We start from the raw sequence: 26673 nt of genomic DNA on the forward strand, positions 1-26673 counted from the left end.
AGCGAAAGTTTGGTATGGATCCTTAAACTGTTGGCAAGCAAGAATTTAAGTGTCTTCTTGACAATGGAATAATGATCTACACCAAAACATCACTGTTATAATAAGCAAGTTGCTATCAATAAACTTTTTTCTTACTTCATCTTTCATCAGCATCTAAGAAATGCCCATCAAACATTACAAAAGTTTGACATTTCTACTCAGTGCCCTCAATTCCCCATGTGAACCAGCAGCAGAACTCAGGTCTCTGTCATCAAATATGTGGACATGAACAGGTTTGTCAGTGGGCTTGAAACATTTGTCATGTCAGCAAGTGGTTCTCGCAGAACATCGAGTCTCACTCACTCACTCACTCACACGACATGCTTAGTGTCCTTGTCCACAGCACCCCTTTGGACGAACTGTTGACAGTCTTCACACTCTCCCTGACCCTCTCCACACTCTCCCTGACCCTCTCCACGCTCTCCCTGACCCTCTCCACACTCTCCCTGACCCTCTCCACACTCTCCCTGACCCTCTCCACACTCTCCTCTCCACACTCTCACTGACCCTCTCCACACTCTCCCTGACCCTCTCCACGCTCTCCCTGACCCTTGGGTTGCCAACCAAGTTCAGTGCTGATGAATGTCTAGCCCACCTGAAAACAAGAAACATTTGGCAAACATATTACAGATTTTACATGTGGCTACATACGCAACATACTACCCTATTACCTAAAAATAACAGCAAGTTAACGGAATGCATGCATAATTTCCCTGGCAGACCAAGAACTAAGGCAGTGGAGTCATGCTTGGTCGAAGTACAGAAAATGGTTTTACGTGCGTATATGTCTGCTTTAGTTGTGACGGAAGAGAGAAGTTTTAAACCTCATGTTTGAAAGTGCACAATAATAATGTAGGTCCAGCTGTGTAATGACCTAGACATATGACTGGCACCTTGCAGCACAGGACATATACACCAAGACCACCTGGTGTCTCCACTGTCAGTATACACAGGTCCGGTGTGTAAGTCTTGAGTCTGGTCTATCTCTCAACACCTGGTGTCATCAGTATACACAGGTCCGGTGTGTAAGTCTTGAGTCTGATCTACCTCAACACCTGGTGTCTCCACTGTCAGTATACACAGGTCTGGTGTGTAAGTCTTGAGTCTGGTCTATCTCTCAACACCTGGTGTCATCAGTATACACAGGTCCGGTGTGTAAGTCTTGAGTCTGATCTACCTCAACACCTGGTGTCTCCACTGTCAGTATACACAGGTCTGGTGTGTAAGTCTTGAGTCTGGTCTATCTCTCAACACCTGGTGTCATCAGTATACACAGGTCCGGTGTGTAAGTCTTGAGTCTCATCTATCTCTCAACACCTGGTGTCTCCACTGTCAGTATGCACAGGTCCGATGTGTAAGTCTTGAGTCTGATCTATCTCTCAACACCTGGTGTCTCCACTGTCAGTATACACAGGTCCGGTGTGTAAGTCTTGAGTCTGATCTATCTCTCAACACCTGGTGTCTCCACTGTCAGTATGCACAGGTCCGGTGTGTAAGTCTTGAGTCTGGTCTATCTCTCAACACCTGGTGTCACTGTCAGTATACACAGGTCCGGTGTGTAAGTCTTGAGTCTGATCTATCTCTCAACACCTGGTGTCTCCACTGTCAGTATACACAGGTCTGGTGTGTAAGTCTTGAGTCTGGTCTATCTCAACACCTGGTGTCTCCACTGTCAGTATACACAGGTCCGGTGTGTAAGTCTTGAGTCTTATCTATCTCTCAACACCTGGTGTCTCCACTGTCAGTATGCACAGGTCCGATGTGTAAGTCTTGAGTCTGATTTACCTCAACACCTGGTGTCTCCACTGTCAGTATACACAGGTCCGTTGTGTAAGTCTTTAGTCTCATCTACCTCAACACCTGGTGTCTCCACTGTCAGTATACACAGGTCTGGTGTGTAAGTCATGAGTCTGGTCTATCTCTCAACACCTGGTGTCTCCACTGTCAGTATACACAGGTCCGGTGTGTAAGTCTTGAGTCTGGTCTATCTCAACACCTGGTGTCTCCACTGTCAGTATACACAGGTCCGGTGTGTAAGTCTTGAGTCTGGTCTATCTCTCAACACCTGGTGTCATCAGTATACACAGGTCCGGTGTGTAAGTCTTGAGTCTGATCTATCTCTCAACACCTGGTGTCTCCAGTGTCAGTATACACAGGTCCGTTGTGTAAGTCTTGAGTCTCATCTACCTCAACACCTGGTGTCTCCACTGTCAGTATACACAGGTCTGGTGTGTAAGTCTTGATTCTGGTCTATCTCTCAACACCTGGTGTCTCCACTGTCAGTATACACAGGTCCGGTGTGTAAGTCTTGAGTCTGATCTATCTCTCAACACCTGGTGTCTCCACTGTCAGTATACACAGGTCCGTTGTGTAAGTCGTGAGTCTCATCTACCTCAACACCTGGTGTCTCCACTGTCAGTATACACAGGTCTGGTGTGTAAGTCTTGAGTCTGGTCTATCTCTCAACACCTGGTGTCTCCACTGTCAGTATACACAGGTCCGGTGTGTAAGTCTTGAGTCTGGTCTATCTCTCAACACCTGGTGTCTCCACTGTCAGTATACACAGGTCCGGTGTGTAAGTCTTGAGTCTGGTCTATCTCAACACCTGGTGTCTCCACTGTCAGTATACACAGGTCCGGTGTGTAAGTCTTGAGTCTGATCTATCTCTCAACACCTGGTGTCTCCACTGTCAGTATACACAGGTCCGTTGTGTAAGTCTTGAGTCTCATCTACCTCAACACCTGGTGTCTCCACTGTCAGTATACACAGGTCCGGTGTGTAAGTCTTGAGTCTGGTCTATCTCTCAACACCTGGTGTCTCCACTGTCAGTATACACAGGTCCGGTGTGTAAGTCTTGAGTCTGGTCTATCTCTCAACACCTGGTGTCTCCACTGTCAGTATACACAGGTCCGGTGTGTAAATCTTGAGTCTGGTCTATCTCTCAACACCTGGTGTCTCCACTGTCAGTATACACAGGTCCGGTGTGTAAGTCTTGAGTCTGGTCTACCTCAACACCTGGTGTCTCCACTGTCAGTATACACAGGTTCCGGTGTGTAAGTCTTGAGTCTGGTCTATCTCTCAACACCTGGTGTCATCAGTATACACAGGTCCGGTGTGTAAGTCTTGAGTCTGATCTATCTCTCAACACCTGGTGTCATTCGCACCTCATATGTTATAGTATGGGAGGTGCGAATGCTGCAAGAAAAGATACGAGATCTTAGGCTTATGAGAGCTTTGTGAAACGGGGCCCTTGTGTTTTTCTCTGCCAGTTCACCATTATTTTTATGTCAGTGTTAAAGTAGCTCCTGTTTTTGATGGAGATACCAATATGACTAACACTTATTAAAGTGTTTATATCTTAATACCCAGTTGTTCTGCAGGTTACTGTTGCTGGTGTCACTGCTCTCATCCCAGCTGCCATATCCCACATCATGCATCTCCATATCATCAATCTGTTATTGGTTAGAATCTGACGTGTCCGTGTTTGTAACTAGAAGTACAATATTTACTGACAGTGTAAACAACCATGTGTCTGTTGAAGGATGATGGTTGGGGCTCTATTTGTCATGATTTTATTGCCTATAGCCCAGCGATGTGGGGAGTTTATTTGCCCACTGGCATCTCTGTCTTCATTAAATCTGGATTGTCTTGGTGGCTGGAATCAGTGTTGCTGCCAGTGAGTGGACATTGGTCAAGAGTAAGTGGCTGATCGGACATCCAGTTATCCAACTGAGTTTCATCATTCAGCATCCTAAACTCCCCATTCAAGTCAGTCTCATAACTCCCAGACATGACCACTGTATAATTACAGACAGTCACCAAGTCATGTAGATTATTCCATAGCCAGTGTGTGGCCTATCTGTATGACAGAAACAGTGTGTTTGTGAATTATGGGTCAACTTCTATTCTGCTTCCACCAGTGATATATATGCAATATACACCAGTGATATATATACAATATACACCAGCTCCCCAGTATATATAATCTGTACATCAACAAAACACCACTAACATTTGTAAGCAAACGCACAATGTTTATGTACAGAACCATCTCACCAGTACAATCTGTATGTATGTGAACCATCTCACCAGTACAATCTGTATGTATGTGAACCATCTCACCAGTACAATCTGTGTGTATGTGAACCATTTCACCAGTACAATATGTATGTATGTGAACCATCTCACCAGTACAATCTGTCTGTATGTGAACCATCTCACCAGTACAATCTGTATGTATGTATGTATGTGAACCATCTCACCAGTACAATCTGTATGTACATGAACCATCTCACCAGTACAATCTGTATGTATGTGAACCATCTCACCAGTACAATATGTATGTATGTGAACCATCTCACCAGTACAATCTGTATGTATGTTAACCATCTCACCAGTACAATATGTATGTATGTGAACCATCTCACCAGTACAATCTGTATGTATGTGAACCATCTCACTGGTACAATATGTATGTATGTGGACCATCTCACCAGTACAATCTGTATGTATGTGAACCATCACACCGGTACAATCTATGTATGTGAACCATCTCACCAGTACAATCTGTATGTATGTGAACCATCTCACCATTAGAATCTGTATGAATGTGAACCATCTCACCAGTACAATATGTATGTATGTGAACCATCTCACCAGTACAATCTGTATGTATGTGAACCATCTCACCAGTACGATCTGTATGTATGTGAACCATCTCACTACTACAATCTGTATGTACATCAACCATCTCACCACTACAATCTGTATGTGCATGAACCGTCTCACCAGTACACTCTGTATGTATGTGAACCATCTCACCAGTACAATCTGTATGTATGTGAACCATCTCACCAGTACACTCTGTATGTATGTGAACCATCTCACCAGTACAATCTATATGTATGTGAACCATCTCACTACTACACTCTGTATGTACATGAACCATCTCACCAGTACAATCTGTATGTATGTGAACCATCTCACCACTAGAATCTGTATGTATGTGAACCATCTCACCAGTACACTCTGTATGTATGTGAACCATCTCACCACTACACTCTGTATGTGCATGAACCATCTCACCAGTACAATCTGTATGTATGTGAACCATCTCACCAGTACAATCTGTATGTATGTGAACCATCTCACTACTACACTCTGTATGTACATGAACCATCTCACCAGTACAATCTGTATGTATGTTAACCATCTCACCACTACAATCTGTATGTATGTGAACCATCTCACCAGTACACTCTGTATGTATGTGAACCATCTCATCACTACACTCTGTATGTACATGAACCATCTCACCAGTACAATCTGTATGTATGTGAACCATCTCACCACTACACTCTGTATGTACATGAACCATCTCACCAGTACAATCTGTATGTATGTTAACCATCTCACCAGTACAATCTGTATGTATGTGAACCATCTCACCAGTACAATCTATATGTATGTGAACCATCTCACCAGTACAATCTGTATGTATGTTAACCATCTCACCAGTACAATCTGTATGTATGTGAACCATCTCACCAGTACACTCTGTATGTATGTGAACCATCTCATCACTACACTCTGTATGTACATGAACCATCTCACCAGTACAATCTATATGTATGTGAACCATCTCACCAGTACAATATGTATGTATGTGAACCATCTCACCAGTACAATCTGTATGTATGAACCATCACCGGGTATTAATCTATTAGTGAACCATCTCACCAGTACAATCTATATGTATGTGAACCATCTCACCAGTACAATATGTATGTATGTGAACCATCTCACCGGTACAATCTGTATGTATGTTAACCATCTCACCAGTACAATCTGTATGTATGCGAACCATCTCACCAGTACAATCTATATGTATGTGAACCATCTCACCAGTACAATCTGTATGTATGCGAACCATCTCACCAGTACAATCTATATGTATGTGAACCATCTCACCAGTACAATATGTATGTATGTGAACCATCTCACCGGTACAATCTGTATGTATGTACATGAACCATCTCACCGGTACAATCTGTATGTATGTGAACCATCTCACCACTACAATCTGTATGTATGTGAACCATCTCACCACTACAATCTGTATGTATGTCCAAGAGAAGGACGGAGTTGGCACAGAGATGACTGTGTGTTGTACGGAAGTGAAGCTGTAGTGAAGGCCTTTAATCTCACCTGGTCTCCGTCTGTTCAGTAGATGTTGCTGTCGATGACATCAAACTGTTTCAATCATATTGATATCCTGCATGTCTGTCGGACTGCTTCTGATGGTGGGAAGATGATGCTAATCTCATTGCCGCTGTCATAGTAGGATGAAGGGATGAACAGGGGAGTAAGCTTTGATGCCAGCTCGCTTCTTGTTCATCTTGGAGCACGTAGTTAACAGACCAGATTAGTGAAAGGAGGGGCGACCCACTTCAAACCTATGTCTGCTGCCTGGTTGTAATCAAGGGCTTGTGATGGCATCGTGCTGGGTGTTACATCAAACACTGGCGGACACAGTGTTTCTGTCAGGCAACAAGTTAATGGCATTTCAACATCCACATAACCACCTCCTGGTGATCAGAAACACTCAGCACCATGCAACAAGTGTCTGTTCTCACGTCGGGTAGTAAGTTTTCACATCGGTATAATCAGTTCTCACATCGGGTAGTTGTTTTCCACATCAGATAGTCAGTTCTCACATCAGGTTCTCAGTTCTCACATCAGGTCAGTTGTCACATCAAGTTGTCAGTTCTCACATTAGGTAGTCAGTTCTCACGTCAGGTAGTCAGCTCTCACATCAGGTTGTCAGTCCTAACCTCATCAGGTTGTCAGTTGTCACATCAGGTTGTCAGTTCTCACAGATTTTCAGTTCTCACACCAGGTTGTCAGTTCTCACACCAGATTGTCAGTTCTCACTCCAGGTTGTCAGTTGTCACATTAGGTAGTCAGTTCTCACTTCAGGTTGTCAGTTCTCACATCAGGTTGTCAGTCCTAACCTCATCAGGTAGTCAGTTTTCACATCAAGTTGTCAGTTTTCACATCAGATTGTCAGTTCTCACGTCAGGTTGTCAGCTGTCACATCAGGTTGTCAGTTGTCACATTAGGTAGTCAGTTCTCACGTCAGGTAGTCAGTTCTCACACCAGGTTGCCAGTTCTCACGTCAGGTTGTCAGTTGTCACATCAGGTTGTCAGTTGTCACATCAGGTTGTCAGTTCTCACATCAGGTTGTCAGTTCTCACACCAGGTTGTCAGTTCTCACACCAGGTTGTCAGTTCTCACATCAGGTTGTCAGTTCTTACACCAGGTTGTCACTTCTCTCACCAGGTTGTCAGTTCTCACGTCAGCTTGTCAGTTCTCACGTCAGGTTGTCAGTTCTCACATCAGGTTGTCAGCTCTCACATCAGGTTGTCAGTTGTCACATCAGGTTGTCAATTCTCACACCAGGTTGTCAGTGAGTTCTCACACCAGGTTGTCAGTTCTCACACCAGGTCGTCAGTTCTCACATCAGGTTATCAGCTCTCACACCAGGTTGTCAGTTCTCACACCAGGTTGTCAGTTCTCACATCAGGTTATCAGCTCTCACACCAGGTTGTCACTTCTCACGTCAGGTAGTCAGCTCTCACGTCAGGTAGTCAGCTCTCACGTCAGGTTGTCAGCTTTCACATCAGGTTGTCAGCTCTCACACCAGGTTGTCAGTTCTCACACCAGGTTGTCAGTTCTCACATCAGGTTGTCAGCTCTCACATCAGGTTGTCAGTTCTCACACCAGGTTGTCAGTTCTCACGTCAGGTAGTCAGCTCTCACGTCAGGTAGTCAGCTTTCACGTCAGGTTGTCAGCTCTCACGTCAGGTTGTCAGCTCTCACGTCAGGTTGTCAGTTCTCACGTCAGGTTGTCAGTTCTCACGTCAGGTTGTCAGCTCTCACGTCAGGTTGTCAGCTCTAGGTTGTGTGTCCTCTGAGTTTCCAGGAAACAGAAACTCTAAGGATCTGAAAAAAAGCATCCCTCCACATGTTGTGCAAACTCAAAACAAATAAAAAGCCTACTTTGTACTTAGATAGATGGCACTGTTTTATCAGCTAATGAGAAGGTTGAGTCTACAGGTCACATGACCACACTTACTTTGCTTGTGTTGATCAGGTGGCACAGTCTGGTGCTACAGTGCCCTGATCGCTCATTTACCCTACGTCAGTTGGGAGACAAACAAAAAGTCCCATGTTCAAAGTGGGATGCTAGAACAGTGAGCTACACATCACTTGATAATAATGGCCTCCTACCATGAAAAGATATTTTTATACAAGAAGAACTTGATGGTTTTCTCATTGACACAGCAAAACTTACAAACACTCTCTGCAACCACTCTCTCCTACAACCTCTCTCTGCAACCACTCTCTCCTACAACCTCTCTCTGCAACCACTCTCTCCTACAACCTCTCTCTGCAACCTCTCTCTCAACCTCTCTCTCTGCAACCCTCTCTCTGCAACCACTCTCTCCTACAACCTCTCTCTGCAACCACTCTCTCCTACAACCTCTCTCTGTAACCACTCTCTCCTACAACCTCTCTCTGTAACCACTCTCTCCTACAACCTCTCTCTGTAACCACTCTCTCCTACAACCTCTCTCTGCAACCTCTCTCTCTCTACAACCTCTCTCCTACAAACCTCTCTCTGTAACCCACCTCTCCTGCAAACTCTCTCCTACAACCTCTCTGTAACCACTCTCTCTCCTACAACCTCTCTCTGTAACCACTCTCTCCTACAACCTCTCTCTGTAACCACTCTCTCCTACAACCTCTCTCTGCAACCACTCTCTCCTACAACCTCTCTCTGTAACCACTCTCTCCTACAACCTCTCTCTGCAACCACTCTCTCCTAACCACTCTCTCCTACAACCTCTCTCTGCAACCACTCTCTCTCTCTCTGTAACCCTCTCTCTACAACCCCTCTCTGTAACCACTCTCCTACAACCTCTCTCTGCAACCACTCTCTCCTACAACCTCTCTCTGTAACCACTCTCTCCTACAACCTCTCTCTGCCTGCACATGGGGCGAAGAGGAGAGAGGTATTTCACATTTTGACATTTTCTCATTTTTCTTCCATTTCATCATATTTGGCTTCCTTAAACATTTATTGTCTAATTCTTCGGCACATCAGCACAAAGTAATTTCAGTATTTCTTTCACCTTGTGGTAGCTCTTTGTTACTTAACAATGACAGCCTCAAAGTAATAATATTGCGTATATTAACTGAGCACATCAGTGGTCTATGTGGCAATACCGGTTCTATAGTGAGTGAGGTGAAACCTGTTCTGTAGTCGGTGATCTATGTGGCAATACCGGTTCTATAGTGAGTGAGGTGAAACCTGTTCTGTAGTCGGTGATCTCTGTGGCAATACTGGTTCTATAGTGAGTGAGGTGAAACCTGTTCTGTAGTCGGTGATCTATGTGGCAATACAGGTTCTATAGTGAGTGAGGTGAAACCTGTTCTGCAGTCGGTGATCTATGTGGCAATACCGGTTCTATAGTGAGTGAGGTGAAACCTGTTCTGTAGTCGGTGATCTATGTGGCAATACAGGTTCTATAGTGAGTGAGGTGAAACCTGTTCTGTAGTAGGTGATCTATGTGGCAATACCGGTTCTATAGTGAGTGAGGTGAAACCTGTTCTGTAGTCGGTGATCTATGTGGCAATACTGGTTCTATAGTGAGTGAGGTGAAACCTGTTCTGTAGTCGGTGATCTCTGTGGTGAAACCTGTTCTATAGTGAGTGTGGTGAAACCTGTTCTGTAGTCGGTGATCTCTGTGGTGAAACCTGTTCTGTAGTCAGTGGTCTGTGTGGTGAAACCTGTTCTGTAGTCGGTGATCTCTGTGTTGAAACCCGTTCTGTAGTCAGTGGTCTGTGTGGTGAAACCTGTTCTGTAGTCAGTGGTCTCTGTGGTGAAACCTGTTCTGACTACTGGTCAGTAGTCTGTGAGGTGAAACCTGTTCTGTAGTCGGTGGTCTGTGTGGTGAAACCTGTTCTGTAGTCAGTGGTCTGTGTGATGAAACTTGTTCTGTAGTCAGTGGTCTGTGTGGTGAAACCTGTTCTGTAGTCGGTGATCTATGTGGCAATACCGGTTCTATAGTGAGTGAGGTGAAACCTGTTCTGTAGTCGGTGATCTATGTGGCAATACCGGTTCTATAGTGAGTGAGGTGAAACCTGTTCTGTAGTCGGTGATCTATGTGGCAATACCGGTTCTATAGTGAGTGAGGTGAAACCTGTTCTGTAGTCGGTGATCTCTGTGGTCAAACCTGTTCTATAGTGAGTGTGGTGAAACCTGTTCTGTAGTCGGTGATCTCTGTGGCAATACTGGTTCTATAGTGAGTGAGGTGAAACCTGTTCTGTAGTCGGTGATCTATGTGGCAATACCGGTTCTATAGTGAGTGAGGTGAAACCTGTTCTGTAGTCGGTGATCTCTGTGGCAATACCGGTTCTAAAGTGAGTGAGGTGAAACCTGTTCTGTAGTCGGTGATCTATGTGGCAATACCGGTTCTATAGTGAGTGAGGTGAAACCTGTTCTGTAGTCGGTGATCTATGTGGCAATACCGGTTCTATAGTGAGTGAGAGGTGAAACCTGTTTCTCAGTAGTCTGTGTGGTGATCTATGTGGCAATACTGGTTCTATAGTGAGTGAGGTGAAACCTGTTCTGTAGTCAGTCGGTGATCTATGTGGCAATACCCGGTTCTATAGTGTTCTGAGGTGAAACCTGTTCTGTAGTCGGTGATCTATGTGGCAATACCGGTTCTATAGTGAGTGAGGTGAAACCTGTTCTGTAGTCGGTGATCTATGTGGCAATACCGGTTCTATAGTTAGTGAGGTGAAACCTGTTCTGTAGTCGGTGATCTCTGTGGTGAAACCTGTTCTATAGTGAGTGTGGTGAAACCTGTTCTGTAGTCGGTGATCTCTGTGGTGAAACCTGTTCTGTAGTCAGTGGTCTGTGTGGTGAAACCTGTTCTGTAGTCGGTGATCTCTGTGTTGAAACCCGTTCTCTAGTCAGTTGTCTGTGTGGTGAAACCTGTTCTGTAGTCGGTGGTCTGTGTGGTGAAACCTGTTCTGACTACTGGTCAGTAGTCTGTGAGGTGAAACCTGTTCTGTAGTCAGTTGTCTGTGTGGTGAAACCTGTTCTTTAGTTCATGGTCTGTGAGGTGAAACCTGTTCTTTAATCAGTGGTCTGTGTGATGAAACCTGTTCTGTAGTCAGTGGTCTGTGTGATGAAACTTGTTCTGTAGTCAGTGGTCTGTGGTTAAACCTGTTTTGGAGTCAGTGGTCTGTGAAACCTGTTCTGACTGCTCGTCAGTTGTCTGTGTGGTGAAACCTGTTCTTTAGTTCATGGTCTGTGTGGTGAAACCTGTTCTGTAGTAAGTGGTCTGTGTGATGAAACCTGTTCTGTAGTCAGTTGTCTGTGTCATGAAACCTGTTCTGTAGTCAGTGGTCTGTGTCATGAAACTTGTTCTGTCTGTGTGGCATAACTTGCTGGGCACTGAATGGTTGCACTTGAGTTTGCCATGTTAAGTAACATGTCTGTGACCTGTGGTTGCAGTAGTCTGTTCTGTGACCAGGGGTTGCAGTAGCCTGTTGTGTGACCAGTGGTTGCAGTAGCCTGTTCTGTGACCTGTGGTTGCAGTAGCCTGTTGTGTGACCAGTGGTTGCAGTAGCCTGTTGTGTGACCAGTGATTGCAGTAGCCTGTTGTGTGACCAGTGGTTGCAGTAGCCTGTACTGTGACCTGTGGTTGCAGTAGCCTGTTGTGTGACCAGTGGTTGCAGTAGCCTGTTCTGTGACCAGTGTTCTGGTGTCCCCCGCCTTGATATTGCTGGAATATTGCTAAAAGCGGCGTAAAACTAAACTCAGTCAGTCAGTCAGTCTGTGACCAGTGGTTGCAGTAGCCTGTTCTGCGACAAGTGGTTCCAGCAGCCTGTTGTGTGACCAGCGGTTGCAGTAGCCTGTTGTGTGACCGGTGGTTGCAGTAGCCTGTTATGTGACTGGTGGTTGCAGTAGCCTGTTATGTGACCGGTGGTTGCAGTAGCCTGTTGTGTGACCAGTGGTTGCATTAGTCTGTTGTGTGACCAGTGGTTGCAGTAGCCTGTTGTGTGACCAGTGGTTGCAGTAGCCTGTTGTGTGACCAGTGGTTGCAGTAGCCTGTTGTGTGACCAGTGGTTGCAGTAGCCTGTTGTGTGACCAGTGGTTGCAGTAGCCTGTACTGTGACCTGTGGTTGCAGTAGCCTGTACTGTGACTGGTGGTTGCAGTAGTCTGTACTGTGACCTGTGGTTGCAGTAGCCTGTTCTGTGACTGGTGGTTACAGTAGCCTGTTCTGTGACCAGTGGTTGCAGTAGCCTGTTATGTGACCAGTGGTTGCAGTAGCCTGTTCTGTGACCTGTGGTTGCAGTAGCCTTTTCTGTGACCGGTGGTTGCAGTAGCCTGTTCTGTGACTGGTGGTTGCAGTAGCCTGTTGTGTGACCAGTGGTTGCAGTAGCCCTGTTCTGGTGGTTGCAATAGTGTGGTCAACGTAAGGGTCATGTCCATGCAAGAAAGAAAGGCAGAGGTCTCAAAACAGGCTCTCTTAGCTGTATTTCATATTAATGAAAAAATGAGTTTAAGACGGTTGTTTCATTGAAATTCAATAACACACTTTGAAGGGCCTGTAAGAGTAATTTCCACTGAAGTCTGCTGGGCTCTGGACTCGAGGACTCATAAATGTCCCCTGCTGGCCAATTTTCTTCTTTCTTCAAACGCTCCACCTTCCGGGAGAATGATGCTGTCTCTTTTCCATTCCATCATGGCTGACAAAAAATGAAATCTGAGTTTTCCTGCAAACAAATAGTGTCTGATAATTGACAGTTATTGCAGGGAATAAAGCTGAGCAAATGGCCACTCTGGACATCAAAGATAGCACAACATCCAATATGCCTGCATGTTGCTGTGCTGATGAAGAATCACATCCATTAGCGCAGCAGGATTACAGCTGGCTGGGTCCGGCAGCCTGGTGGTGGTAGTGGTGGAGAAGCACAGAAACACAGGCCACATGGTCAAGCATCTGTCACTACTGGGCTTCTATACCCCCAATTGTTTGTTTGACACATGATGAAGATGAAATGATTGCACAAACATTAATAAAGTTGTTTTTTGTGTTGCAGAGTGCAGGAGACAGAGCTTATTTGGTGAGTACCTCGGCATATATCTCACATGTGGAATGTACATGGCTAGGGCAAATTTCTGTTTTCACACACAAGTATCAAACTTCAATACACTGGGGGTCGGTGAAAGCATTGTTAAGTGAAAATGAATGTATCACCACAGGATGAACGATCAGAATACTGTACCGACAGATTCATTGATTAGACAAACAGATTTACTGCTACATGTATCTCCAGCAGGTGTAGTGCCTGTATTGTCCTGTGTAGGTATATATTGTTATGTATATCTCCAGCAGGTGTAGTGTTATGTATATCTCCAGCAGGTGTAGTGCCTGTATTGTCCTGTGTAGGGATATATTGTTATGTATATCTCCAGCAGGTGTAGTGCCTGTATTGTCCTGTGTAGGGATATATTGTTATGTATATCTCCAGCAGGTGTAGTGCCTGTATTGTCCTGTGTAGGGATATATTGTGATGTATATCTCCAGCTGGTGTAGTGCCTGTATTGTCCGTGTAGGGATATATTGTTATGTATATCTCCAGGAGCTGTAGAGCCTGTATTGTCCCTGTGTAGGGATATATTGTTATGTATATCTCCAGCAGGTGTAGTGCCTGTATTGTCCCTGTGTAGGGATATATTGTGACGTATATCTCCATCAGGTGTAGTGCCTGTATTGTCCCTGTGTAGGGATATATTGTTATGTATATCTCCAGCAGGTGTAGTGCCTGTATTGTCCCTGTGTAGGGATATATTGTTATGTATATCTCCATCAGGTGTAGTGCCTGTATTGTCCCTGTGTAGGGATATATTGTGACGTATATCTCCAGCAGGTGTAGTGCCTGTATTGTCCCTGTGTAGGGATATATTGTTACGTATATCTCCAGCAGGTGTAGTGCCTGTATTGTCCCTGTGTAGGGATATATTGTTACGTATATCTCCATCAGGTGTAGTGCCTGTATTGTTCTGTGTAGGGATATATTGTTATGTATATCTCCAGCAGGTGTAGTGCCTGTATTGTCCCTGTGTAGGGATATATTGTGACGTATATCTCCAGCAGGTGTAATGCCTGTATTGTCCTGTGTAGGGATATATTGTTATGTATATCTCCAACAGGTGTAGTGCCTGTATTGTCCTGTGTAGGGATATATTGTGATGTATATCTCCAGCTGGTGTAGTGCCTGTATTGTCCGTGTAGGGATATATTGTTATGTATATCTCCAGCAGGTGTAGTGTCTGTATTGTCCTGTGTAGGGATATATTGTGATGTATATCTCCAGCAGGTGTAGTGCCTGTATTGTCCTGTGTAGGGATATATTGTGATGTATATCTCCAGCTGGTGTAGTGCCTGTATTGTCCGTGTAGGGATATATTGTTATGTATATCTCCAGGAGCTGTAGAGCCTGTATTGTCCCTGTGTAGGGATATATTGTTATGTATATCTCCAGCAGGTGTAGTGCCTGGATTGTCCCTGTGTAGGGATATATTGTTATGTATATCTCCAGTAGGTGTAGTGCCTGTATTGTCCCTGTGTAGGGATATATTGTATTGTGACGATATCTCCAGCAGGTGTAGTGCCTGTATTGTCCCTGTGTAGGGATATATTGTTATGTATATCTCCAGCAGGTGTAGTGCCTGTATTGTCCCTGTGTAGGGATATATTGTTATGTATATCTCCAGCAGGTGTAGTGCCTGTATTGTCCCTGTGTAGGGATATATTGTGACGTATATCTCCAGCAGGTGTAGTGCCTGTATTGTCCCTGTGTAGGGATATATTGTGACGTATATCTCCAGCAGGTGTAGTGCCTGTATTGTCCCTGTGTAGGGATATATTGTGACGTATATCTCTAGCAGTTGTAGTGCCTGTATTGTCCCTGTGTAGGATATATTGTTATGTATATCTCCAGCAGGTGTAGTGCCTGTATTGTCCCTGGGTAGGGATATATTGTTATGTATATCTCCAACAGGTGTAGTGCCTGTATTGTCCCTGTGTAGGGATATATTGTGACGTATATCTCCAGCTGGTGTAGTGCCTGTATTGTCCCTGTGTAGGGATATATTGTGACGTATATCTCCAGCTGGTGTAGTGCCTGTATTGTCCCTGTGTAGGGATATATTGTGATATATATCTCCAGCAGGTGTAGTGCCTGTATTGTCCCTGTGTAAGGATATATTGGTGGAGTATATCTCCAGCAGGTGTTGTGCCTGTATTGTCCGTGTAGGGATGTATTGGTGGAGTATATCTCCAGCTGGTGTTGTGCCTGTATTGTCCGTGTAGGGATATATTGTGACGTTTATCTCCAGCAGGTGTAGTGCCTGTATTGTCCTGTGTAGGGATATATTGGTGGAGTATATCTCCAGCAGGTGTTGTGCCTGTATTGTCCGTGTAGGGATATATTGGTGGAGTATATCTCCAGCAGGTGTTGTGCTTGTATTGTCCTGTGTAGGGATATATTGGTGGAGTATATCTCCAGCAGGTGTTGTGCCTGTATTGTCCGTGTAGGGATATATTGGTGGAGTATATCTCCAGCAGGTGTTGTGCTTGTATTGTCCTGTATAGGGATATATTGGTGGAGTATATCTCCAGCAGGTGTAGTGTCTGTATTGTCCTGTGTAGGGATATATTGGTGGAGTAAGTGTGGGCCAGTGTTAGATCCCACACCGGGATGAAATATTCATGCTGTTATGATGTTTCTCTGTCTCCATGTTGCACTTGCTGAATCTGTTTGAAAGCTATTAGTCAAAAAGCTTCACAGGGGAAAAGTTCATTCTTCAAAAGCAGATTGGTTTTATTGAATCAATGCTAAATGCATTATCAGTGATATTACAACTTCATCTGTGAATAATTAATGTGTGTGCACACTGTGGGCATGTATCTGAATACTGATTTGCTGTATGCTCCAATAAATCTTTGATCTTGCCAACTTACGTTGTACAGATTTATAAGAAGTGTGACAGACAAGTAAACTGAAAGGTTTTGGAGTAAGTGTGTCACATACTCCTTTTCTGACTGTTTGTGCTTGGTGTCCAGCTAAACTCTCAGACCGCATGTCAAGTCTGTCACTCAGGTGAGAGGAATACCCAGCTTAGGTGGTGCATCAGTCACTGGCAGACAAAGGACATACTCGCTGTAAAAGCATCATGAGCTATGTATGTGCAACAATATTGATGTGAAGGAGTTTCTTCAGACACTGGAGATTGAAACTAAATGTTTGTTACAAATGTATGGCTGACCTTATTGAATGATAGGTATGTACATGGTGGGGTAAGTACAAGCACCGGTCAGGCCATTGTACAGGTGAACCATTACAACCTTCCTGAGTTGGCATCCATTGATGCTGGACTGAATGATGCGACAAGTTAGCCATAGATTTGGGCTCACACTATCACTTGCTAACTGGACACAATCCTGTATCGTGGTACAATCCTGTTTCACGGTACAATCCTGTTTCACGGTACAATCCTGTATCATGGTACAATCCTGTACCACGGTACAACCCTGTATCATGATACAATCCTGTTTCATTGTACAATCCTGTATCACGGTACAATCCTGTATCATGGTGCAATCCTGTATCATGGTAAAATCCTGTATCACGGTACAACCGTGTATCACGGTACAATCCTGTATCACGGTACAATCCTGTATCATGGTGCAATCCTGTATCATGGCACAACCCTGTATCATGGTACAATCCTGTATCACAGTACAATTCTGTATCACGGTACAACCCTGTATCACGGTACAATCCTGTATCACGGTACAATCCTGTATCATGGTGCAATCCTGTATCACTGTACAACCCTGTATCATGGTACAATCCTGTATCACGGTACAATCCTGTATCATGGTGCAATCCTGTATCACGGTACAATCCTGTTTCATTGTTCAATCCTGTATCACGGTACAATCATGTTTCACGGTACAATCCTGTTTCACGGTACCATCCTGTATCATGGTACAATCCTGTATCTCGGTACAATCCTGTATCATAATACAATCCTGTTTCATTGTACAATCCTGTATCATGGTACAAACCTGTATCATGGTGCAATCCTGTATCACGGTACAATCCTGTATCATGGTACAATCCTGTATCACGGTACAATCCTGTATCATGGTGCAATCCTGTATCACGGTACAATCCTGTTTCATTGTACAATCCTGTATCACGGTACAATCCTGTATCACGGTACAATCCTGTATCATGGTACGGTACAATCCTGTATCATGGTACAATCCTGTATCATGGTACAATCCTGTATCACGGTACAATCCTGTATCATGGTACAACCCTATATATCAGTACAATCCTGTATCACCGTACAATCCTGTTTCATGGTGCAATCCTGTATCACGGTACAATCCTGTTTCATTGTACAATCCTGTATCACGGTACAATCCTGTTTCACGGTACAATCCTGTTTCACGGTACAATCCTGTATCATGGTACAATCCTGTATCTCGGTACAATCTTGTATCATGATACAATCCTGTTTCACGGTACAGTCTTGTATCATGGTACAATCCTGTATCACGGTACAATCCTGTATCATGGTACAATCCTGTATCACGATACAATCCTGTTTCACGATACAATCCTGTTTCATTGTACAATCCTGTATCACGGTAAAACCCTGTATCACGGTACAATCCTGTATCTCGGTGCAATCCTGTATAACGGTACAATCTTGTATCACGGTAAAACCCTGTATCACGGTACAATCCTGTATCATGGTACAATCCTGAATCACGATACAATCCTGTTTCATTGTACAATCCTGTATCACGGTGCAATCCTGTATCACGGTACAATCCTATTTCACGGCACAATCCTGTATCACGGTACAATCTGTTTCACTGTCATCTAGGCAGGTACCATCAGGATTGACCTGTCAGTCTTTGTCGATATGCTGTTATAATGTGGCAAGACTTATACTGTTGGGGCAGGAGATGTGTTTGAAGGTTTTCAAAGGGAACCACTAGATGTCTGAAACAAAATGGATCTGATCACCCCTCATTAGCAGCATGATCCTCACCCATCCCAGTGGTTCTCCCTGGACATGATCTTACCCTGTGCTCCAGATGTCTGTACAGGGGGAACAATCAGTCCAGTCAGCTCCCCTGTACTCCAGATGTCTGTACAGGAGGGAACAATCAGGCCAGACAGCTCCCCTGTACTCCAGATGTCTGTACAGGAGGGAACAATCAGGCCAGTCAGCTCCCCTGTACTGCAGATGTCTGTACAGGAACAATCAGGCCAGTCAGCTCCCCTGTACTCCAGATGTCTGTACAGGGGGGGACAATCAGGCCAGACAGCTCCCCTGTACTCCAGATGTCTGTACAGGGACAATCAGGCCAGACAGCTCCCCTGTACTCCAGATGTCTGTACAGGAGGGAACAATCAGGCCAGTCAGCTCCCCTGTACTGCAGATGTCTGTACAGGAACAATCAGGCCAGTCAGCTCCCCTGTACTGCAGATGTCTGTACAGGAACAATCAGGCCAGTCAGCTCCCCTGTACTCCAGATGTCTGTACAGGGGGGGACAATCAGGCCAGACAGCTCCCCTGTACTCAATCAGAGCCAGACACAGATGTCTGTACAGGGACAATCAGGCCAGTCAGCTCCCCTGTACTGCAGATGTCTGTACAGGAACAATCAGGCCAGTCAGCTCCCCTGTACTCCAGATGTCTGTACAGGGGGGGACAATCAGGCCAGACAGCTCCCCTGTACTCCAGATGTCTGTACAGGGACAATCAGGCCAGACAGCTCCCCTGTACTCCAGATGTCTGTACAGGAGGGAACAATCAGGCCAGTCAGCTCCCCTGTACTGCAGATGTCTGTACAGGAACAATCAGGCCAGTCAGCTCCCCTGTACTGCAGATGTCTGTACAGGGGGGACAATCAGGCCAGACAGCTCCCCTGTACTCCAGATGTCTGTACAGGAACAATCAGGCCAGACAGCTTCCCTGTGCTCCAGATGTCTGTACAGGGGGAACAATCAGGCCAGTCAGCTCCTGTACTCCAGATGTCTGTACAGGGGGGGACAATCAGGCAAGACAGCTCCCCTGTACTCCAGATGTCTGTACAGGCAGGAACAATCAGGCCAGTCAGCTCCCCTGTACTGCAGATGTCTGTACAGGGGGAACAATCAGGCCAGTCAGCTCCCCTGTACTCCAGATGTCTGTACAGGGGGGGGGGACAATCAGGCCAGACAGCTCCCCTGTGCTCCAGATGTCTGTACAGGGGAACAATCAGGCCAGACAGCTCCCCTGTACTCCAGATGTCTGTACAGGAGGGAACAATCAGGCCAGTCAGCTCCCCTGTACTGCAGATGTCTGTACAGGAACAATCAGGCCAGTCAGCTCCCCTGTACTCCAGATGTCTGTACAGGGGGGGACAATCAGGCCAGACAGCTCCCCTGTACTCCAGATGTCTGTACAGGGACAATCAGGCCAGACAGCTCCCCTGTACTCCAGATGTCTGTACAGGAGGGAACAATCAGGCCAGTCAGCTCCCCTGTACTGCAGATGTCTGTACAGGAACAATCAGGCCAGTCAGCTCCCCTGTACTGCAGATGTCTGTACAGGGGGTGACAATCAGGACAGACAGCTCCCCTGTACTCCAGATGTCTGTACAGGAACAATCAGGCCAGACAGCTTCCCTGTGCTCCAGATGTCTGTACAGGGGGAACAATCAGGCCAGTCAGCTCCCCTGTACTCCAGATGTCTGTACAGGGGGGGACAATCAGGCCAGACAGCTCTCCTGTACTCCAGATGTCTGTACAGGCAGGAACAATCAGGCCAGTCAGCTCCCCTGTACTCCAGATGTCTGTACAGGGGGGGGACAATCAGGCCAGACACCTCCCCTGTGCTCCAGATGTCTGTACAGGGGAACAATCAGGCCAGTCAGCTCCCTGTGTACTGCAGATGTCTGTACAGGGGGAACAATCAGGCCAGTCAGCTCCCCTGTACTCCAGATGTCTGTACAGGGGGAACAATCAGGCCAGTCAGCTCCCCTGTACTCCAGATGTCTGTACAGGGGACAATCAGGCCAGACAGCTTCCCTGTACTCCAGATGTCTGTACAGGAGGGAACAATCAGGCCAGTCAGCTCCCCTGTACTGCAGATGTCTGTACAGGAACAATCAGGCCAGTCAGCTCCCCTGTACTCCAGATGTCTGTACAGGGGGGGACAATCAGGCCAGACAGCTCCCCTGTACTCCAGATGTCTGTACAGGAACAATCAGGCCAGACAGCTTCCCTGTGCTCCAGATGTCTGTACAGGGGGAACAATCAGGCCAGTCAGCTCCCCTGTACTCCAGATGTCTGTACAGGGGGCAATCAGGCCAGACAGCTCCCCTGTACTCCAGATGTCTGTACAGGCAGGAACAATCAGGCCAGTCAGCTCCCCTGTACTGCAGATGTCTGTACAGGGGGAACAATCAGGCCAGTCAGCTCCCCTGTACTCCAGATGTCTGTACAGGGGGGGGACAATCAGGCCAGACAGCTCCCCTGTGCTCCAGATGTCTGTACAGGGGGAACAATCAGGCCAGTCAGCTCCCCTGCACACCAGATGTCTGTACAGGGGGAACAATCAGGCCAGTCAGCTCCCCTGTACTCCAGATGTCTGTACAGGGGGAACAATCAGGCCAGTCAGCTCCCCTGTACTCCAGATGTCTGTACAGGGGGACAATCAGGCCAGACAGCTTCCCTGTACTCCAGATGTCTGTACAGGGGGGACAATCAGGCCAGTCAGCTCCCATGTACTGCAGATGTCTGTACAGGAACAATCAGGCCAGTCAGCTCCCCTGTACTCCAGATGTCTGTACAGGGGGGGACAATCAGGCCAGACAGCTCCCCTGTACTCCAGATGTCTGTACAGGAACAATCAGGCCAGACAGCTTCCCTGTGCTCCAGATGTCTGTACAGGGGGAACAATCAGGCCAGTCAGCTCCCCTGTACTCCAGATGTCTGTACAGGGGGAACAATCAGGCCAGTCAGCTCCCCTGTACTCCAGATGTCTGTACAGGGGGAACAATCAGGCCAGTCAGCTCCCCTGTACTGCAGATGTCTGTACAGGAACAATCAGGCCAGTCAGCTCCCCTGTACTCCAGATGTCTGTACAGGGGGGGACAATCAGGCCAGACAGCTTCCCTGTGCTCCAGATGTCTGTACAGGGGGAACAATCAGGCCAGTCAGCTCCCCTGTACTCCAGATGTCTGTACAGGGGGAACAATCAGGCCAGTCAGCTCCCCTGTACTCCAGATGTCTGTACAGGGGGGGACAATCAGGCCAGACAGCTTCCCTGTGCTCCAGATGTCTGTACAGGGGGAACAATCAGGCCAGTCAGCTCCCCTGTACTCCAGATGTCTGTACAGGGGGAACAATCAGGCCAGACAGCTCCCATGTACTCCAGATGTCTGTACAGGGGGAACAATCAGGCCAGTCAGCTCCCCTGTACTCCACCTGTCTGTACAGGAACAATCAGGCCAGTCAGCTCCCCTGTACTCCAGGTGTCTATACAGGAGGGAACAATCAGGCCAGACAGCTCCCCTGTACTGCAGATGTCTGTACAGGGGGAACAATCAGGCCAGTCAGCTCCCCTGTACTCCAGATGTCTGTACAGGAACAATCAGGCCAGTCAGCTCCCCTGTACTCCAGATGTCTGTACAGGAGGGAACAATCAGGCCAGACAGCTCCCCTGTACTCCAGATGTCTGTACAGGGGGAACAATCAGGCCAGTCAGCTCCCCTGTACTGCAGATGTCTGTACACGGGGGGGACAATCAGGCCAGTCAGCAGGAACCACTTCTGTCCCAGTTATACATAACCTGTCATGTTACAGTAGAGATTCTTCAGCACAATCAGTTTTACATAACCTGTCATGTTATAGTAGAGATTCTTCAGCACAATCAGTTATATATAACCTGTCATGAGTGTTGAGAGTGAATGTGTACTACTTTCCTTCATGAAGCAGTGTTGAGAGTGAATGTATACTACTGTTCTCCTTGAAGCAGTGTTGAGTTTCAATGTATACTACTGTTCTCCTTGAAGCAGTGTTGAGTTTCAATGTTTACTACTTTCCTTCATGAAGTAGTGTTGAGAGTCAATGTATACTACTTTCCTTCATGAAGCAGTGTTGAGAGTCAATGTATACTACTTTCCTTCATGAAGTAGTGTTGAGAGTCAATGTATACTACTTTCCTTCATGAAGTAGTGTTGAGAGTCAATGTATACTACTTTCCTCCATGAAGCAGTGTTGAGAGTCAATGTATACTACTTTCCTTCATGAAGCAGTGTTGAGAGTCAATGTATACTACTTTCCTTCATGAAGTAGTGTTGAGAGTCAATGTATACTACTTTCCTTCATGAAGCAGTGTTGAGAGTGAATGTATACTACTTTCCTTCAGGAAGTAGTGTTGAGAGTCAATGTATACTACTTTCCTTCAGGAAGTAGTGTTGAGAGTCAATGTATACTACTTTCCTCCATGAAGCAGTGTTGAGAGTCAATGTATACTACTTTCCTCCATGAAGCAGTGTTGAGAGTCAATGTATACTACTTTCCTTCATGAAGCAGTGTTGAGAGTCAATGTATACTACTTTCCTTCATGAAGCAGTGTTGAGAGTGAATGTATACTACTTTCCTTCAGGAAGTAGTGTTGAGAGTCAATGTCCTTTATTTTCAATGGCACAAATTAGTATTTTCAATCGCTACAGGCTGCCATTCAGCATCGTATCATAAATGGTGTTGTAGAGCAGTGTTTCAAATGGAATGTGGGTTTCTCCTTCCACCATAGTATATACATATAAAGGAATTGTTTGTGTGATCAACATTGTTGTCAATTGTACCCATGACAACTGATGACCGGCAATATGCGTCTTCAGTGTCAACTCTGTTTAACCGAACATGTAGGAAAACATTATTTTAATACACTTTTTTTTTACGTACAATAATTTTCATTTGTTGCATATTCTGTTGTTAACCATTTGTTTCTCTGCTGGCTGATGACAGTTTTTGATCATGTGTTCAGTGTACAAAAAACACAACCTATTTCTACTCATCTCCTCTGTCAATTTTTGGGTAAAAATTCTATTATGTTTAGTTTTTGTAAAGTATGAATACATAAGTATTCATACTGGATCATGCAGTTCCTGATTTCTATGATCTTAAGATGAATGGACTACTATTTTAACCCCAACCCTCCTCACACAGATGTAGTAAAACCACAACCCTCGAGCTCCCCATCCAGATCTAAAACCACAACCCTCCCCACACAGATGTAGTAAAACCACAACCCTCCCCACACAGATATAGTAAAACCACAACCCTCCCCACACAGATATAGTAAAACCACAACCCTCCCCATTCAGATGTAGTAAAACCACAACCCTCCCCATACAGATATAGTAAAACCACAACCCTCCCCATTCAGATGTAGTAAAACCACAACCCTCGAGCTCCCCATGCAGATCTAAAACCACAACCCTCCCCACACAGATATAGTAAAACCACAACCCTCCCCACACAGATATAGTAAAACCACAACCCTCCCCATGCAGATGTAGTAAAACCACAACCCTCGAGTTCCCCATGCAGATCTAAAACCACAACCCTCCCCACACAGATGTAGTAAAACCACAACCCTCCCCACACAGATGTAGTAAAACCACAACACTCCCCATTCAGATATAGTAAAACCACAACCCTCCCCACACAGATGTAGTAAAACCACAACCCTCCCCACACAGATGTAGTAAAATCACAACCCTCCCCACACTGATATGGTAAAACCACAACCCTCCCCACACAGATGTAGTAAAACCACAACCCTCCCCACACAGATGTAGTAAAACCACAACCCTCCCCATGCAGATATAGTAAAACCACAACCCTCCCCACACAGATGTAGTAAAACCACAACCCTCCCCACACAGATGTAGTAAAACCACAACCCTCCCCATTCAGATGTAGTAAAACCACAACCATCCCCATGCAGATATAGTAAAACCACAACCCTCCCCACACAGATGTGGTAAAACCACAACCCTCCCCACACAGATGTAGTAAAACCACAACCCTCCTCACACAGATATGTTGCCAAATCACAACCTGCACCCTCCTTTACACAGATGTGGTGAAACATAAACTTCCTCAAACAGATGTAGTAAAACAATAATACTCTCCAGACTTGAGGAACTTCTCAATGAGCAACAGTTTAACTTATTCCCAGACAGTAGGAAGCTAAATGTTTCTGAAATAATTGTTTCTGTGAGTTATTACTGGACTTGTTTTTTTTAACTAGAAAATGATTACAGCGAAGTGGTGTTAATAATTCAGTCAATAAAATCAGTAGCATCACTGATCGGGTGTTTGTGCTGCAATATTCATGACTACATGCAGTGATATTTAACAGAGCTGCGTACAGGACCAGATAACATGATGGGCAGCAATTAGCTGATGGTGTGGCGGCCGCCGCCGTCACTTGGCCTGACAGTCATGCTGTGCCAGGAATGTAGGATGCAGAATTAAAGCCGTTAATCACAGCTTAATCAGTTATTCAAATGCTTGTCAGGATGTTCGCACATAAATAATCACACATTCCTTCCGTGCAGAGTTGACATGAAAGACGTGCGGACAAACAATTGGATTAGGACTAGTTGAACAGGAGACAAAGTACCAGAAATGTTAAAAAGTAGAAATAGAAGAGTCTTATTTATAAGGAAATGGCTCTGCTATAGTTATTGTCATTACATATTTGCAAACAGAAATCACTTGCCTCCTAATTGTTGATTATCTTGTCATAATCCATTGCTGATTCCCCCTTCCCCATAGCCACTCACTGACAGCTATACCCTCTCTGTTACACTGTGAGTACAACTTTATAAATGTAAATGTGTAAACATCCATCCTGTTGACTACCTGGGATATAAATCAGTATATATACCCATCCTGTTGACTACCTGGGATATAAATCAGTATATATACCCATCCTGTTGACTACCCGGGATATAAATCAGTATGTACATTCGTCCTGTTGACTACCTGGGATATAAATCAGTATATATACCCATCCCGTTGACTACCCGGGATATAAATCAGTATATACATCCCTCCTGTTGACTACCTGGGATATAAATCAGTATATATACCAATCCTGTTGACTACCTGGGATATAAATCAGTATATATACCCATCCTGTCTACTACCTGTGATATAAATCAATATATACATCCATCCTGTTGACTACCCGGGATATAAATCAGTATATACATCCATCCTGTTGACTACCTGTGATATAAATCAGTATATACATCCATCCTGTTGACTACCTGGAATATGAATCAGTATATACATTCATCCTGTTGACTACCTGGGATATAAATCAGTATATATACCCATCCTGTCTACTACCTGTGATAAAAATCAGTATATACATCCCTCCTGTTGACTACCTGGAATATGAATCAGTATATACATTCATCCTGTTGACTACCTGTGATATAAACCAGTATATAATTCCATCCTGTTGACTACCTGGAATATAAATCAGTATATACATCCATCCTGTTGACTACCTGGAATATATATCAGTATATACATCCATCCTGTTGACTACCTGGAATATATATCAGTATATACATCCATCCTGTTGACTACCTGGAATATAAATCAGTATATACATCCAACCTGTTGACTACCTGGGATATAAATCAGTATATATACCCATCCTGTTGACTACCTGGGATATAAATCAGTATATACATCCATCCTGTTGACTACCTGGGATATAAATCAGTATATACATCCATCCTGTTGACTACCTGGGATATAAAACAGTACATATACCCATCCTGTTGACTACCTGGAATATAAATCAGTATATACATCCCTCCTGTTGACTACCTGGAATATATATCAGTATATACATCCATCCTGTTGACTACTTGGGATATAAATCAGTATATACATCCATCCTGTTGACTACCTGGGATATAAATCAATATATATATACCCATCCTGTTGACTACCTGGGATATAAATCAGTATATACATCCATCCTGTTGACTACCTGGGATATAAATCAGTATATATACCCATCCTGTTGACTACCTGGGATATAAATCAGTATATACATCCATCCTGTTGACTACCTGGGATATAAATCAGTATATATACCCATCCTGTTGACTACCTGGGATATAAATCAGTATATATACCCATCCTGTTGACTACCTGGGATATAAATCAGTATATATACCCATCCTGTTGACTACCTGCGATATAAATCAGTATATTAAACATCCATCCTGTTGACTACCTGGGATATAAATCAGTATATACATCCCTCCTGTTGACTACCTGGGATATAAATCAGTATATATACTCATCCTGTTGACTACCTGCGATATAAATCAGTATATTAAACATCCATCCTGTTGACTACCTGGGATA

At 45.0% G+C, this 26673-nt stretch overlaps 1 protein-coding gene across 1 annotated transcript in view; it reads left to right on the forward strand.

The window, feature by feature from the left end:
* Window positions 1-26673, forward strand: part of LOC124253777 — a 292031-nt gene that overhangs the window by 197638 nt on the left and 67720 nt on the right. Inside the window, 1 exon segment of the mRNA XM_046687609.1 lies at window positions 13222-13245. Coding sequence (XP_046543565.1) covers window positions 13222-13245 — 24 coding nt within the window.

This window comes from Haliotis rubra, unplaced genomic scaffold, assembly GCF_003918875.1.
Source record: "Haliotis rubra isolate DU_JTF1 unplaced genomic scaffold, ASM391887v1 Scf551, whole genome shotgun sequence".
Lineage (NCBI taxonomy): Eukaryota > Metazoa > Mollusca > Gastropoda > Lepetellida > Haliotidae > Haliotis > Haliotis rubra.